At 45.6% G+C, this 16,526-nt stretch overlaps 1 protein-coding gene across 6 annotated transcripts in view; it reads right to left on the reverse strand.

Annotated features, from left to right (window-relative positions):
- MARCHF8 (membrane associated ring-CH-type finger 8) overlaps positions 1-16,526 on the reverse strand; it is a 113,612-nt gene that overhangs the window by 56,996 nt on the left and 40,090 nt on the right. For all 6 annotated transcript variants that reach the window (XM_062214389.1, XM_062214392.1, XM_062214385.1 and 3 more), the window contains exon 2: positions 9,434-9,610. In XM_062214389.1, the coding sequence (XP_062070373.1) occupies positions 9,434-9,532 (99 nt within the window). In that variant the 5' untranslated portion in view covers positions 9,533-9,610. The remainder of the gene's footprint in view (positions 1-9,433; positions 9,611-16,526) is intronic.

Here is a 16,526-nt window from a genome sequence, read left to right on the forward strand (position 1 = left end):
ATTGATCTGAACGCGGCAATATGGGAAAACATCACGGGAAGTCAGGTGACCACGGAGGAGGCACTTCTCCCTCCACTGACTTATTCTTGTGGAAAATTAAAGTACCACCTTGATAATAAGATCCTAAAAGGCACTAACACCTATTATAGGATGCTATAATTATCTTTAACATTATTTATTGAACATTCTACATTAAAAAGCAAATTTGTCTTGTTATTTTCTTTTTCTTTTTTTTTTTTAAAGATTTATTTATTTATTTTAAAGTCAGAGTCACACAAAGAGCGGAGAGGCAGAGAGAAACTTTTTTTTAATTTTTTTTTTTTATTTTTGACAGGCAGAGTGGACAGTGAGAGAGAGAGAGACAGAGAGAAAGGTCTTCCTTTGCCGTTGGTTCACCCTCCAATGGCCACCGCGGCCGGTGCTCTGCGGCCGGTGCACCGCGCTGATCCGAAGGCAGGAGCCAGGTGCTTCTCCTGGTCTCCCATGGGGTGCAGGGCCCAAGCACTTGGGCCATCCTCCACTGCACTCCTGGGCCATAGCAGAGAACTGGCCTGGAACAGGGGCAACCGGGACAGAATCCAGTGCCCCGACCGGGACTAGAACCCGGTGTGCCAGCGCCGCAAGGCGGAGGATTAGCCTGTTGAGCCACGGTGCCGGCCCTTATTTTCTTATTTTCAACAGTTACTGATAGCCACCCAGTTGTTTAGCTCACATATGACAGTTATAAAAGAGTAGTGACAGCTAGCAAATTATAATCATCCAGTCTATTTTTTATTTTCATATATTTAAAAGGCAGAAAGAGAGCTCGTCCATCTGCTGGTTCATTCCCTGTTGTTACTGCAATAGTCAAGGATGGGCCAAGCCAAAACCAGGACCCTGGACCTCACTGTGGATCTCCCACATGGGTGGCAGAGACCCAAGTACTTGGGCCACAACCTGCTGCCTCCCAGGCACACATTAGCAGGAAGTCAGAATCCAAAGTGAAGCAAGGACTCCAGTGTCCAATGGAAACACTCCGATAGAGGATGCACATCCTCGTTGGTCATTAACCAGTGCACCAAACACCAGATCCAGTCCTCAAGTCCTGCAGCAACACTGCCTTCACTCATTTTATACACAACACATACAACCAATGCAGATGCTCCATTTACTAGAGTCTTGGTTGCACCTCGGTTCTGTGGCCTCTCATCTAGAAAATTCTCACTGAACCAACACTCAGAGGCCAGTCCGATTGGTGTGTGCACTCTCCACGGACCCATGCATACACCAGGAATGACAAAGCAGACTAATGACACACCATCGCTCTCAACCAGTTATTATTTCCCCACGGGGACATTTAAAGTTCTCTTTATTTTTTAGTCATTTTCCTTTTATACTGTTTAATATCTTCCTTTTTTCCTATTTATTTGAAAGGCAGAGGGGCACAGAGAAGAGAGACTTCTATCTATTGGCTCTTTGAAAATAGACACTGTTAGTTCTTAACTAAAATCATGTGCTATGCAATCAAACTTACTCCTCCTGTCTAACTGAAACGTTGCTTCTATGGACCACTCTGCTAATGACCACCCCACTAACGCATGTTTATGAGTTCAGCTTTTTAAGATTCCATGCAGACATCAGATTTTATGTAAATTTTCTCTGTGCCTACCTTGTTTCACTTAACATACTAATGTCCTCTAGGTTCATCCCACTGTCACAAGTAACAGAACTTCCAGATTCTTCCGAAGGCTGAAGAGTATTCTGCTTTTAAACCCGTTTCCATACCCTGGCTACTGAGAATACTGCTCCAGTAAGCAAACCCAATGGCCTGACCACACCACCCAACCCTCTGCCTGCTACCTACAGGTCCCTTATTCCTTCCTCCTTCTTCATTCTGCCTTTCAAATCTCCAGTCACCTCTACACACACTTGACTGCCATTACTCCTGAACAGTGTGTGTCCACTTTAACTAGTGTACAGTTTATCTTTGACAAGACACAGAAAAGCAAGGAAAAACCATCCATTCCTGATCAAAACTCTCTGCAGACAAGTAATAGAATGGAAATGCCCTAAAACGGATGAAGGGCATTTACAAACAGCACCCAGCTAGCCTCACACTGAAAGCTGGAAGGGCGAATGCCTCCCACCCAAATCAGGAGCATCAAGGATGTCTGTTCTCACCACTCCCCTTCAATGTAACAACAGAAGCAGCAAGGAGGGAGGGAAGAGGAGGGGGGCGGGGGCGTCCAGCTAGGAGAAGTGCACACTTAGCTTCATTTGCATATGCCAGGTTCACCGATGTAGTCATCTCGTAGTCTACCAGAGGACCACCACAATTCATAAGTGAGTCTGCCAAAACTTCAAGGCACAATATCAGTACACAAAAATCAATGTTATCTTTATGTATTAGCAACAAATGACAAAAAATTAAAATTTAAAAACAAGGGAATGGGCATTTTGCCTAGCAGTGCAGATTCTACAAGAGTGCCTGGGTTTAAATCTCACCTCCAGCTTAGGTGTTGATTCCACCTTCCTACTAATGCAGAGCCCAGGAGGCAGAGAGGACCACCCAAGTAACTGGGTTCCTGTCATCCACGTGGGAGACCTTAATTGAGTTCCTGGCCCCCAGCTTCCGCTCAGCCCAGTCCGGGCCACTGTAGGCATTTGGCAAGCCAATCAGTGGATGGGAGACCTCTGTGTGTGCTCTCTTAGGAATAACTGACAAAACGTGACATCTACAAACATTGCTGAGAAAAATGACAACATAAAGAGGAGACCACACCTTGCTCATGGGTCAAGACTCAACAGTGCTAAATGCCAACTCTCTTCCAAATGGAGACAGACATTCAATAACACCAATATAAAACCCAGTAGTGTTTTTTTCTTCTTTGCAGAAACTGACAATCTGATTCTTAAATATGGAAATGGGGAAAAAATGGGCAAAGTCAGTTTGAAGAAAAACATTATCTGATTTTCAAATATGTATTATAAAGCTCGAATAGTCACAACAGAGTGGTACTGGTGTCCGGAGGCAAACAGATGAACCAAGAACAAAGAGAGCCCAGAAACACACAATAACATGTACAACTGATTTCAAGTAAGACACTGGAGAAAAGACAGTTTATTCAACTGTTGCAGGGACAAGTGGATATTCATATACAGGAATATCACATTCTTTGTCTCTCTTTGCCTTTCAAATAAAATGAAAATAAATAAAATTTTAATAAATAAGAGGACAGGAGTTGAGAGTTGGCATAGCAGTTAAGACGCCACCTGAGGGGCCGGCACAGTGGCACAGTTAATCTGCCACCTGCGGCGCCGGCATCCCATACAGGCGCTAATTCTAGTCCCAGCTGCTCCTCCTCCGATCCAGCTCTCTGCCATGGCCTGGGAAAGCAGCAGAAGATGGCCCAAGTCCTTGGGCCCCTATACCCCTGTGGGAGACCAGAAGAAGCTCCTGGCTTTGGATCAGCGCAGCTCCAGCCGTCGCGGCCATCTAGGGAGTGAGCCAAAGGACAGAAGACCTTTCTCTCTGTCTCTCCCTGTCACTGCTTGTAACTCTACCTCTCAAATAAATAAAATCTTTAAAAAAAAAAAAAAAGGACGTCACCTGAAACACACACGCATGCGCACACACACACGCCATGTTGGAGTGTCTGGTGAGAGTGCCAGCTTCTTCACTTCTCATCTAGTTTCATCCTAGTGTGCACCCTGGGAGGTAGCAGCTAATGACTCACGTACTTGGGTCCCCATCACCCACTTGGGAGATGCAAACTGAGCTCCAGGCTCCTTGTTTCAGCCTGGTCCAGTCCTGGCTGTTATGAATATCTGGGGAGTGAACCAGCAAGTGGATGATATCTCCCTCTCTCTCTCTAGTACACTCTGCCTCCCAAATAGGTGAAAATCAACATTTAAAAATATTTATACATGTGTATATACAATGTTACTTTATATATACCTATGTATCTTTCATAAAATCATACTCCCACTTATTTCCCAAAGAGAACGGGAATACATGAGACTACATGAATGTTCACAGCGGCTGTATTTGTAAAAGCCAAAAACTGACACTTTTCTAGTCTCCATCAGTAGGAAAACTGATAACTGTGGTATTTCTGAACAACGAAAATGCTCAGCAAGCAAATAGGCCAACTACGGATACAATGCCTTGGATGAATCTAGACAGAATTAAGTTGTATGAAAGAAGGCAGACCAAAAAAGGAGTACACAATATACCAGTCCATATACATGTAACTCTAGAAAATGCAAGTCAGTCTACAGGGAAAGAAAGCAGCTCAGTGGTTGTCTGAGAAAGGGAATGGCGAGGGCAGAAGAGAAGGATTACAGAGGAGTGTGAGGGAATTTGGGGGAGTGATGGATACATTCGTGATCTTGATGTGGAGATGGTTTCATGCATGTATACATATCTGAAGTCATTCAACTGTACACTTTCAATGTACGTTCAAGAAAGCTGTTTAAATACCAAACAAAAACCAATCTCAAAAAATGTCAAGGGAGCTATAGAACCACAGGACCAAGAGCAAGTCCAGGTGAGACATTAATCTAAAAGCAATCAGGATGGCAACCAATAAATTATGAACCTCCTTAACACGTAGGAAGAAGTGAAAGTCAGCAGTGCAGAGCGAGCAAAACAGGACAAGTTAGAAAAGGACCCAGTTTCAGAACAAAGGAAACGAATTTGAGGAAATACAACAGCCAAAACAATATGGAAATTGAACCTCTAACAGCAATGGCCCAGAGAACCAGAGCAGAGCTCAGCATTAAAGGTATTAGAAAGGGCTTCAGAACTGAAAGAAAACCTGAAGGGCTCAAAAATCCCCCCATGAGAACCAAAGAAAACCACCAAGAGCAGCAAAAATATCAATTACTCCTTAAACTGTAAGGAAGGGGGGCAATTCCCCCAAGAAAACTAGAATTAAAGAATGTATTTCCTTTTAAATGATGTAAATAACCACCAAATCAGGTTTCTTAATACAGACTAGAGCCAGATGGCAATAGATCAATATTTATAAGACTCTAAGAGAACAACAACAACAAGAAAAAATTCTTCAACAAACCTTCACCCAGCTCACAAGCAACAGGAACAGAAGTCCATTCACGGGTCACAGAACACTCCTCTCATCTCCACAGACGTCCCCACACCACTGACCTGCATTCATTCCTTCACTCCTCAAGCGCACTAAGTGCTGTGCAAGCAGTCACCAGCTCTCCCAGAACTGTAGGTGCGGGGTCCTGCAATGGGTGCTAAAGACAGGTGTGCGTTCGATAAGCGCAGGTGAAACAGTGACAGAGCTAACAGGTGCACTGTCTGGTTGTGGGTAAAAGGCCACGGTCCCTTGTCTCACAGGCTTGAACAGTGTTGTTCCTGAAGTAACGCTCAGCATGGAAGGAAGGGCCGCCACTGCAAGGCTTCTCCTCCTCCCTGCTCCCTGCTCCAGAGCACAGGAGAATCAGAAATCATACCAATGATTTTGAGTTGAACTTGTGGCAGAGAAAGTAGATGAGGACAAATAAGTTCCAGGGGACAAAACAGACTTTCCAAACCCATCCAGATACCAGGCCTGAAACCCTGGAAATGTACAACCACCACTTTCAGCATAGCACCAGCTGCTGCTGCTGCCCTCATGGACCGGGGCACTCCCTGGCCTGGCTGCCGCTGTACCGCCTGCTGCATCCTCTTGGTACCTGGATTCCCAGGACAGTCAGCCGCCTCTGCCGGCTCAACTGCTCCCCTCTCTCCCCGATATACCAAATCAGAATCCCAATTCTATGGGATTCTAATGCCCCATCAAAGAGATCAATTCAGTAAGCATTCATTGATACCTACTCACAACGAATTTACAGCAGGCTGTCTCAAAAACAATGCCCTTTCTTAACCTAAATTGTCCCTTTCTTTACTCCAACAAGTCTGCATAGCTTCCTCATACACAGTTTACAGACTGAATGTCTGCTCCCCCATCCCCCTAACCCCGCCCCAGACCCTGTAGCTCTTGGCTCTAATCCCCAGTGTGGTGGTATCTGAAGACAAGGCCTTGGGCAGGTAACAGGGTCCTGAAGGCGGGGCCCTCCTGATGGGGTCAGTGCTCTCACGTGAGGACAAAAAGCCTGCTTCCTCTCTTGCCTTCATCAGGGGAGGACATGACAAGAAGGCAGCTGTTTACAAGTCAGGAAACCAGAGCTCACCAGAATGCAACCCCGCTGGCACCCGAACAGGACTTCCAGCCTCCAGAATTGCGAAAAGCAAACGTGTGTTGCTTAAGCCACCTGGTCTGTGCTATTCCATTACAGCAGCCAAAGCGGACTACTGCACATACCAGGAAATTCTGACCGTCCAGTTTCCAAATTCCACACCACAATGAACAGGTGACTGGCAGCCTCCACTTGCTACAAGAAAACTCCTTAGACTGAGCTGCTACTTTCTTATATTTGACAATCCATCGAGACTACGAAAGATTGCAAGAAAAGACCTCTGGGGCCGGCACTGTGGTGCAGTGGGTAACACCACCTGTGACGCTGGCATCCCATATGGGCACTGGTTCCTGTCCCAGCTGCTCTACTTCCAATCCATCTCCCTGCTAATGGCCTGGGAAAAGCAGCAGCAGATGACCACGTGCTTGAGTCTCTGCCTACCCATGTGAGAGACCCGGATAAAGCGCATGGCTCCTGCCTTTGGCCTTATTACAAGCCCTGGCCATTATGGCCATTGGGAGAGTGAATCAGTGAGAGAAGATCTCTCTCTCTCCTCTCTCTGTAACTTTGACTTTCAAATAAGCAAATTTAAGTGAATCTTTCATCAATAGGATACAGAAAAGATACATGTTTTACAGTATTCTCCTATTCTCTCAAGTTGAAAACTCAAATACTGAAAATACTACAACCATAAGCCATCCACCCCACCCCCACTCTCAGTTGGCATTTCTATTAATGCTGACCACAACCCTCCCAAAACTCAGCAAAACAAAAAACATACTAGTTTCACAATAAAAAAAGAAAAGCAATGATTTAGAGACCACTTTTAATTTATATGAGATGCCTCACTCTTGGTAATCCATGTACTTTATAAGGTATGACATAAAAGAATTCGTTTTTAAAAATTCTCTATGGAATGCCCAGCACTGTGGCATAGCGGGTTAAGTTGCCAACTTCAGCACCAGGATCCCATATGGGCGCAGGGTTGAGTCCTGGCTGCTCCACTTCCAAACTAGCTCCCAGCTAATGGCCTGGGAAAGCAGCATAAGAAGGCCCAGGTGCTTGGGCCCTGCCAGAAGCTTGTAGACCCAGAAGGAGCTCCTAGCTCCTGGCTTCAGCCCAGCCCAGCTCCAGCCTTAGCAGCCATTTGGAGAGTGAACCAGCAGATGGAGGACCTCTCTCTGTCTCTCCTTCTCTCTGCAACTCTGCCTTTCAAATAAAACAAATAAATATTTTTTTAAAAATTTTATATGGAATAATGGAAGGAATGATGTTTCAATTTCAAACAAGACTCAATTTTAGATTTAGCAAGGATTCCTTACAGTCTTGGGCAAATATTAAGTTTAAACATAAGGCAGAAATGTTGTAACAGCTCACGAGCAAATATTTGCTCTGAGCAAATGTTTTACTCTGGACAGGTAAAGCAGACAGCCGGCAGGCAGCCCCTGACTCCTCCTTGTTGCTCTCCACCTGCAGCCATCCCGGCCAGTGGGTTGATAAGCCAAGCACCTCTCTGTCCTCATTAGTCCTATCCTAGACAAGGTCACCATCACCTTTTCCCCAACCAAGGACATACAGGGGTTGGCCTCTGGGCCAAATCTAGCCAGTCACCTGCTTTTGTAAGTGGAATTTTAAAGGAACACAGTTATGTTAGAGATGATACATTGTCTTTTGGGGTATCACACAACAACAGCACAGCTGAAGAGCAGTGACTGGCCCAAAAAGTCCCAAATCTTTTTTATTATCTGTCCCTCTACAGAAAAAGTTTGCCCAACCTGGACTGAGTAATCTATCAAGTCTAACTAGTTTCCCCAGCATTCATTTAATTCTGTTACCAGATGGCAGCCTCAGCGGCTGTCTTGAGAACAAAAACATGGGGCTGGCACTGTGGTCAACAGGTTAAGAAGCCACCTGCAGCGCCGGCATCCCATGTGGGCCCTGGTTCAAATCCTGGCTGTTCCACTTCCAATCCAGCTTCCTGCTAATGCACCTGGGAATGCAGAAGATGGTCCAAGTGGCTTGGGTCTCTGCATCCATGTGGGAGACCCAATGGCACCTCCCTGGCTCTTGGCTTCAGCCTGGCCAAACCCAGGCTATAACTTGGGGAGCGAATCAGAGGATGAAAGATCTCTCTTTTTCCCTATATGCCTTTCAAAAAGATAAATAACATGTCGGCCGGTGCGCGGCTCAATAGGCTAATCCTCCACCTGCGGCGCCAGCACACCCGGTTCTAGTCCCGGTCAGGGCGCCAGATTCTATCCCGGTTGCTCCTCTTCCAAGCCAGCTCTCTGCTGTGGCCCGGGAGTGCAGTGGAGGATGGCCCAAGTGCTTGGGCCCTGAACCTGCATGGGAGACCAGGAGAAGCACCTGGCTCCTGCCTTCAGATCAGCACGGTGTGCCGGCCGTAGCAGCCATTGCGGGGTAAACCAACAGAAAAAAGGAAGACCTTTCTCTCTGTCTCTCTCTCTCACTGTCCACTCTGCCTGTCAAAAAAAAAAAAAAAAGATAAATGTAAAAAAAAAAAGACAAAGATCTGACCATTCACTGTTGTGCAAAAACAACAATCTAAATTCCTTAAGATACCTTCCTGCCAACTGTCCCACTTCCTCTGATGCCACTTCCCAGTGGGAACTTATGTTGGAGTTTTTCTCTCTTAATCTCTTCAAGTACACCTTGCTCAACCCTCTGGGTCTTCAGCATGTACTACTTCTCCCACCTGAGACACTATTTCTGGTCACGATTCCAGTCCTCCACACAAATGCCATTTTCTCCAGAAAGACTCTCCTGACCCACCGGGGTGGAAACAGGTGGTCCTGAACTTCCTCCATCACTGGTCGTATTAGACTTTTCACGTGTATTAAACTGTCAAGGCAGACTGTGAGCCACACAGGGGCAGAGACAGGCTTTGTGGTATTAATTATGGAAGCTCTCACATCAAGCAAAGCACTCCTACATTTTTGTTCAAATAAATTTATCTTTTGTATCATGTTCTGAGAATCCAAAGAATTTTCTCAGTGATTTACCAGAAGTAATCAGGCCAGGCTAATCAACAAGGAACCACTTAGAAGTGGTCTAAGTTTACATGGTATCTATAAACACAGAAACCTACAAGAACACAATTCCTTCTGAGCACAACTGTTTGTGCACTTACAAGAACATTATCAGCAGAAACTCCGGTGTCATTCTAGACCATACCCAATGCAAACACAGTAACAAATAAACTGAAGATGGTATTCCCCCTTACCGGTTCATCCCTCTCCTTGTCTTTGGCCTTACTTCTGCAGATGCGAGCAGAGGCAACATCTTGGGGGACGGCCGAGAACGGGCGCAGTGGCATGCTCATCCCAGCCTCCGAGCTGGTGGTCTTCTTCAAAGAAGAGAGTCTCCACTGGCAGCGTCATTTTGGGCCATGGACTTCAAGCTGCAAGAGTGATGGGAAGGAGACAGAACTAAGCTAAGACACCCTTGAAACTTCCAAGATTGCAAGGCTAGTATTTTACATGACACTCATTTGATATTTCAATGATTTACAAAGACATTAATGCCCGATCTCCAAAAAAAAAAAAAAAAATGATAGAAAACAAACACCTAGAGAAAAAAATTGCTACGTTTCTCTCTTACAGCAAGATGGGAACACCTGAAAGAGGCTGGTGACCAGCTATATGTATAATCAGAGCTCAATTTTCCACTGGTTGCTTGGGTTCAACACAGCAGCGTCACCATTTATTCTAAGAATGTTTCTTAAATAGTTTTTCATCATCAAGTACCATCAGTCCTTGAGTGCACATAATGGTAAGATAAGAGGTTAAGTAGTCTAAAACAAATTCAAGGTCTCTATGATCCATACTTAACCTTCCAAAAAGTCTGTTGGTAAACTTTTTCTGCGAAGTGCGAGACGTATTTCAAATACCATGGGCAAATCTGTTCCAGCTATTCAGCTCTGCCGTCATAGCACAAAAGCAGCCATGATAACACATGAATGAATGAGAGTGGTTACGTTTCAAAAACACTTTTTATTTACAAAAGCAGGTGGCAGGCTAGATGTGACGCACAGACCAGCAGCTTGCCACACACGCTCTAAAGGGTTTTGCTGGAAAGACGCGGGTCATCGTGGACTCTCCTGAGAACCATGAAAAAGGAAAAGAACCATGTTCGTATAAGCTGCCTTCAGTGATTTCTGCCAGCCCTGCCCTTTTTCTGGCTTTTTCCCATGTTCCCCCAAAGTACCTAGTAACTGAGTGTACGTGTGCGCATTCCCTTTCTCTCTCCTGGCTGCCCCCACTGAAGTCTCTCAAACTCAGGACAGAAATCCAATTAAACACAGATCATCTGTATGGTTTAATGCAGCAATGTTTCATGCTGCTTAGATTTTCACAGTAGCTAGAAGCTTTTTATTTCTAAAGAATGAATCCCTAATGTGGGGATTTCCATTTATTAACCACAAACTTGGGGGTGAAGCAACAGGGAGAGAACAACAACAGGGTCTGGCCGCCCTAAGGTCGCATGTGACAGGCAAAACTCCTCTCTGGACCAAAGGCCGGTGTGTACGAGGCTGGGCCCACCTCTGACAGTGCCACTAACCAAGCAGAAAAGCACCAGGATTCACAGAATGGATTCATTCACACAGCTCTTGAATCAATAAGCAAGGGCAAGGAACAAGAAGCTGGAAGATCAACACACACAGGGTAAGAAAGTGAGCTAGAAGAATGTTGTTTTTAAAACAGAGTCGGTGATGTTAGCATCTAGATACTACACATCACCTACTCCAGTTCCGGCCTTTGGTGAGCCTGGCACAAGCATGGGCGCTGTGCCCTACAAACATTCTGAACGTCTGTTCAGCACATCACAGGAGACAAGAGGTGTGTGCTCTCTGCTCGGCTACCTTACACTCTTTGGGAGATCACAATAGTAGTAAGTGGGTTTTTCTTTTTGAGTTTTTTTTTTTTTTTTTTGATAGGCAGAGTGGACAGTGAGAGAGAGAGAGATACACACAAAGGTCTTCCTTTGCCATTGGTTCACCCTCCAGTGGCCACCGCGGCCGGCGCACCACACTGATCCGAAGGCAGGAGCCAGGTGCTTATCCTGGTCTCCCATGGGGTGCAGGGCCCAAGCACTTGGGCCATCCTCCACTGCACTCCCAGGCCACAGCAGCTGAGGGGCGGCCAAGCAGGGTCAGCAACATTGCAGGCAGAACTGTAAATTTCTTGTTAGAGATGCCACCTGCCTTTACCTGGCCAGCTCTCCTCCCAGCCCAGCTAAGTAATGAAAGTCAACAGAGTGCCTTCCCCTAGGAGGTTCACACCTCCCTTAGGATGTACCCCATGTGAAGAGATAGATAGGTCTGGGCCTCTTAACTTACAAGGCCTAAAGCCCAGCAGATTATTATCAAGCCCCTTCTGTCAGGTTCTATTTGCCTCTCAATCAGAAAACTTAATTGTAGCTTAGACAGCACCTTTCTTAGCTCCTCTAATAATGACTCTGTCCTTTGTTCTAGACCCTGTCTAGCGCACTTGGGCCTCATTCCTTTGTAATCATAACCTCTACTCTACCACTAATGGCTCTACTCCCAACCTGAGTGTACTGATGGTCCTCTTCCCCACTTAATGCAAAAAAAAAAAAAAGGAATATGTAAAGAACTCTTACAAATCAATAAAAAGAAATAACCCAATGAAAAATGGGTTATTCAATATCATGAGCCAAAACTCTTACAAATCAGTAAAAAGAAATAACCCAATGAAAAATGGGTTAGTCGATATCATGAGCTAAAACCAAAACCATGAGATATCACTTTAATTATATCCACAATTAAGCACAAATAAGGGACAAGTGTTGTATTGAGCTGTCAATTGGGAGGACTGCATCCCATATCAGACTGCCTGGGTTCAAAGTCTTCCTCCACTTCCAATACTGCTTCCTGCTAATGTGCACCCTGGGAGGGAAGCTCGAGTACTTGGTTCCCTACCACCTATGCAAAAGACTTGGTGGATTCCGGGCTCCTGGATTTGGGCCTGGCCTAGCCCTGGCTACTGCAGTGTTGCAGGCATTTGGGGAAGAAGTGAACCAATAGATGAAAGATCTCTCTTTCTCTCCCTCTCTCTCTGTCCCCCCTCTCTGTGTGTCCAGGTGTATATGAGACTTTGCCTTTCAAATAAATAAAAATAAATTAAATTTTAATAAAGTATTGGCAAGCATGCAGTGAAACTGACTGCCCTCACGCACTACTGGTAGGGAGGTATGCAGTTAATTTGGAAAACAAATTTGACTTTTCCTCAAACTGTTAAAGATGCCAACCACATGACTCAGCAATTTCATGCCTAAGGGTAGACACACACAACAGGAATGAAAACATCTGCTCGCACAAAATCTTGCACAAGAGTGTTTATATCACATTATTCATAATATCCAAAAAATGGAAACAACCCAAATGCCAATTAACTGAAAAATGAAACTTCGTATATCCATTCAATGGAATAATATTCAGCAATAAAAAGAAATGAAGCACTGATAGAAGCTACTATACAGATGAACCTTGGAAAACATTATGTTACACAAAGAAGTCAGTCACAAAAGATCATACAGGATTGCAATTGTATGGAATGTACAGAGTAGGTAAATATGCAGAGACAGCAGGTAGATCAGTGGTTGCCAAGGAATGGGTGGGGGGAGGAGTAAAGGGAGGAGCTGATGATGAGAGGGTTTCTAGGGTAACAAAAATGTTCTGAAATTGATAATGGTAATGGTTGTGCAACTCTTAAATACATGAAAAGTTATAGTATTATACACTTTAAACCAGTGATTTATAATGGACATAAACTACAAGTGTCTTTCAATAAAGCGATTTTTAAAAAACATACAAAAATAGGGGCTGGTGCTGTGGCATAGTGGGTAAACCTGCCACCTGCAGTGCTGGCATCCCATTTGGGCACCCGTTTGAGTCCCAGCTGCTACACTTCCCATCTAGCTCTCTGCTATTGCCTGGGACAACAGTGGAAAATGGCCCAAGGGCTTGGGCCCCTGTGCCAGCATGGGAGACCTGGAAGGAGCTCCTGGTTCCTGGCTTCAGAACAGTCTAGCTCCAACTGTTGCGGCCTTGGGAGTAAACCAGTGGACTGAAGTCTCTCTCTCTCTGCCTCTGCCTCTGCCTTTCTGTAACTCTTTCAAAAAATAAATCTTTAAAAAAAATAAAAGTGAAGTGAACTATAATAGAAAAAAACATTTTGTTTTTCCTCTGTGCTGTCCTTCATGTGATTTACCCAGATGGCACGGAGAAGACTGCCGTCACCCATCTCACTCCTCCAGTTTTGAGAAAGGTAACCAAAGAGTACAAAACCAGCAATCAGAGGCTAAGGTTCAAGTGCCCTTTTAACTGATGTTGGGCAAACTGGTGAATTTCCAAGCTCTTGCTTCCTAAACCCTTGTGTGTAAGGAGAAGGGCAAGCATCTCTTCCTAGTTCACAGGCGAGCCTGGAGCCTCCGGCTCGCCCCGCCAGCACATCTGCCAAGGGGTTTTCCAGGCCTTCGAAGCAATTCTTCTCTCTGCACCACAACAGCCCGTTCTTTACTTTGTCTTTCTGACCCTCTGTGCCTAACACAAGATTCACAGGAGGGAGACCTCAAACGCTGCGTCTATTTAGGACCTCCAGGCAGTGTGACTGTGGGGGGAGGCGAGACAGACAACGCTGTCCCTATATGAGGAGTGGAGGGAAGGCCCAATCCTGAAGACAACTGCCTGATTTAGCAATTAAACTCTTCTGTGCGCTTTCCAGATGGTTGAGACAAACCAAGGATTCTGCCCATCCCAGCAACAATGGTGTGGACAAGCACATATAACAAAGTGGGAGGCAGGAGAGGACAAAGATGCCAGTCTCAGCCTCCCGGGAGGGGTCCGACTGCCCCCCGCACCACAGTTTACAGGGTGGCAGGCTCCAGCTGCACCTGCTGCCCTCCACATTGTGCATTGTTGAATCTTAATGTCCTGACTGGCACTGTCAGAAAAAACAACTTGAAGTCACAGAACAAGTGCAAAGCCTGTGCACAGCAGCTAACAAAAACAGAAACAGAAAAGGCAGTAAGAGGACCAAGCTCTGCGAATCCCAGCAGTGAACAATCAAGGCCACACTTGACCCAGTGCGTGTGGAGGGGGCAGACAGACCACTTGGGGAGAGGGACTTACATAACCTAGTGAGGGGTCTAAGCCGGCCCCTGGTTTCTGGCTGTATATTCACAAGACAGGGATATAGAGAAGAGCAGCAGGGGAAAGACACAACGAGCTGCACATCCCTGTAAAAAGCCATGGCCAGTTCCTACGGCACCTAGGGAGTCACCAGCACATCATGACACCTGATCATAGGAGAATGGAACTTGTTCTCCAAGGAGAATTGTAGAATCAGGCATTTATGTCACTAGGTGCTATGAACAAATGAAAAAATCCAACATCAGTACAAAATTTTAAAACCTTTAGTTTCTTAGGTGTTTAAATTTTAACTGAAAAGTGATCCCTGTTAAATATAAGAGTGGGAATAAGAGGGGGAGGAGATGTACAATTTGGGACATGCTCAATTGGACTTGCCTCAAATGGTGGAGTTAGAAACGTGCCAGGGGATTCCAATACAATCCCATCAAGGTGGCATATACCAATGCCATCTCACTAGTCCAAGTGATCAATTTCAGTTCACAATTGATCACACTGATAGATCTAAGAGTCAAAGGGATCACACAAACAAGACTAGTGTCTGCTAATACTAACTGATAGAATCAAAAAGGGAGAGAACAATGCAACATGGGAAGCGGGATACACAGCAGACTCATAGAATGGCAGATGTCCTAAATAGCACTCTGGCCTCAGAATCAGCCCTTAAGGCACTCGGATCTGGCTGAAGAGCCCATGAGAGTATTTTAGGCATGGAAAGTCAAGACACTCTGGGAAAAAAAGGACCTAAATAAAAGATCTCTGCGAGTGAGATCCCAGTGGAAAGAATGGGACCATCAAAGAAGGAGGTACCTAGTCGGCGCCGCGGCTCACTAGGCTAATCCTCCACCTGCGGCGCTGGCACACCGGGTTCTAGTCCCAGTTGCCCCTCTTCCAGGCCAGCTCTCTGCTGTGGCCAGGGAGTGCAGTGGAGGATGGCCCAAGTCTTTGGGCCCTGCACCCCATGGGAGGCCAGGAGAAGCCCTTGGCTCCCACCATCGGATCGGCGCGGTGCGCCGGCCGCAGCGCGCCTACTGCGGCGGCCATTGGAGGGTGAACCAACGGCCAAGGAAGACCTTTCTCTCTGTCTCTCTCTCACTGTCCACTCTGCCTATCAAAAATAAAAATAAAAAAAAATTTAAAAAAAAAAAGGAGGTACCTTTCTCTGAAGGGAGGAGAGAACTTCCACTTTGACTATGACCCTGTCAGAATAAGATCAAAGTCGGCAAACTCAAAAGGCTTCCATAGCCTTGGCAACTCATGACTAGAGCCTAGGGAGATTACTGACGCCATAACCAAGAGTGTCAATTTGTTAAGTCAACAACAGGAGTCATTGTGTACTTACTCCTCATGTGGGATCTGTCCTTAATGTATTGTCCAATGTGAAGTAATGCTATAACTAGTACTGAAACAGTATTTTACACTTTGTGTTTCTGTGTGGGTGCAAACTGATGAAATCCTTACTTAATATATACTAAATTGATCTTCCGTATATAAAAATAATTGAAAATGAATCTTGATGTGAATGGAATGGGAGAGGGAGTGGGAGATGGGAGGGATGCAAGTGGGAGGGAAATTATGGGGGGGGGGGGGAGCCATTGTAATCCATAAACTGTACTTTGGAAATTTATATTTACTAAATAAAAGTTTAAAAAAAAATTAAAACCTTTTAGAAAGTAGCAATGAAGAATCCCTAAAATGAGAAAAGAAAAATCTCAAACCAAAATTTAACATAGAAATATTGCCGGCCAGCGCTGTGGCTCAGTAGGCTAATCCTCTGCCTTGCGGCGCCAGCACACCGGGTTCTACTCCCGGTTGGGGCACCGATCCTGTCCCGGTTGTCCCTCTTCCAGGCCAGCTCTCTGCTGTAGCCAGGGAGTGCAGTGGAGGATGGCCCAAGTGCTTGGGCCCTGCACCCCATGGGAGACCAGGAGAAGCCCCTGGCTCCTGCCATCGGAACAGCGTGGTGTGCCGGCCGCAGCGCGCCTACCACGGCGGCCATTGGAGGGTGAACCAACGGCAAAAGGAAGACCTTTCTGTCTCCCTCTACTGTCCACTGTGCCTGTCAAAAATTAAAAAAAAAAAAAAATATTGCCATAACTCTTTAGGGGCACTCTAACCAAACTAAGAAGCAAAATAAGCACTATCT

Source organism: Lepus europaeus, chromosome 17, assembly GCF_033115175.1.
Source record: "Lepus europaeus isolate LE1 chromosome 17, mLepTim1.pri, whole genome shotgun sequence".
NCBI classification, from domain to species: domain Eukaryota; kingdom Metazoa; phylum Chordata; class Mammalia; order Lagomorpha; family Leporidae; genus Lepus; species Lepus europaeus.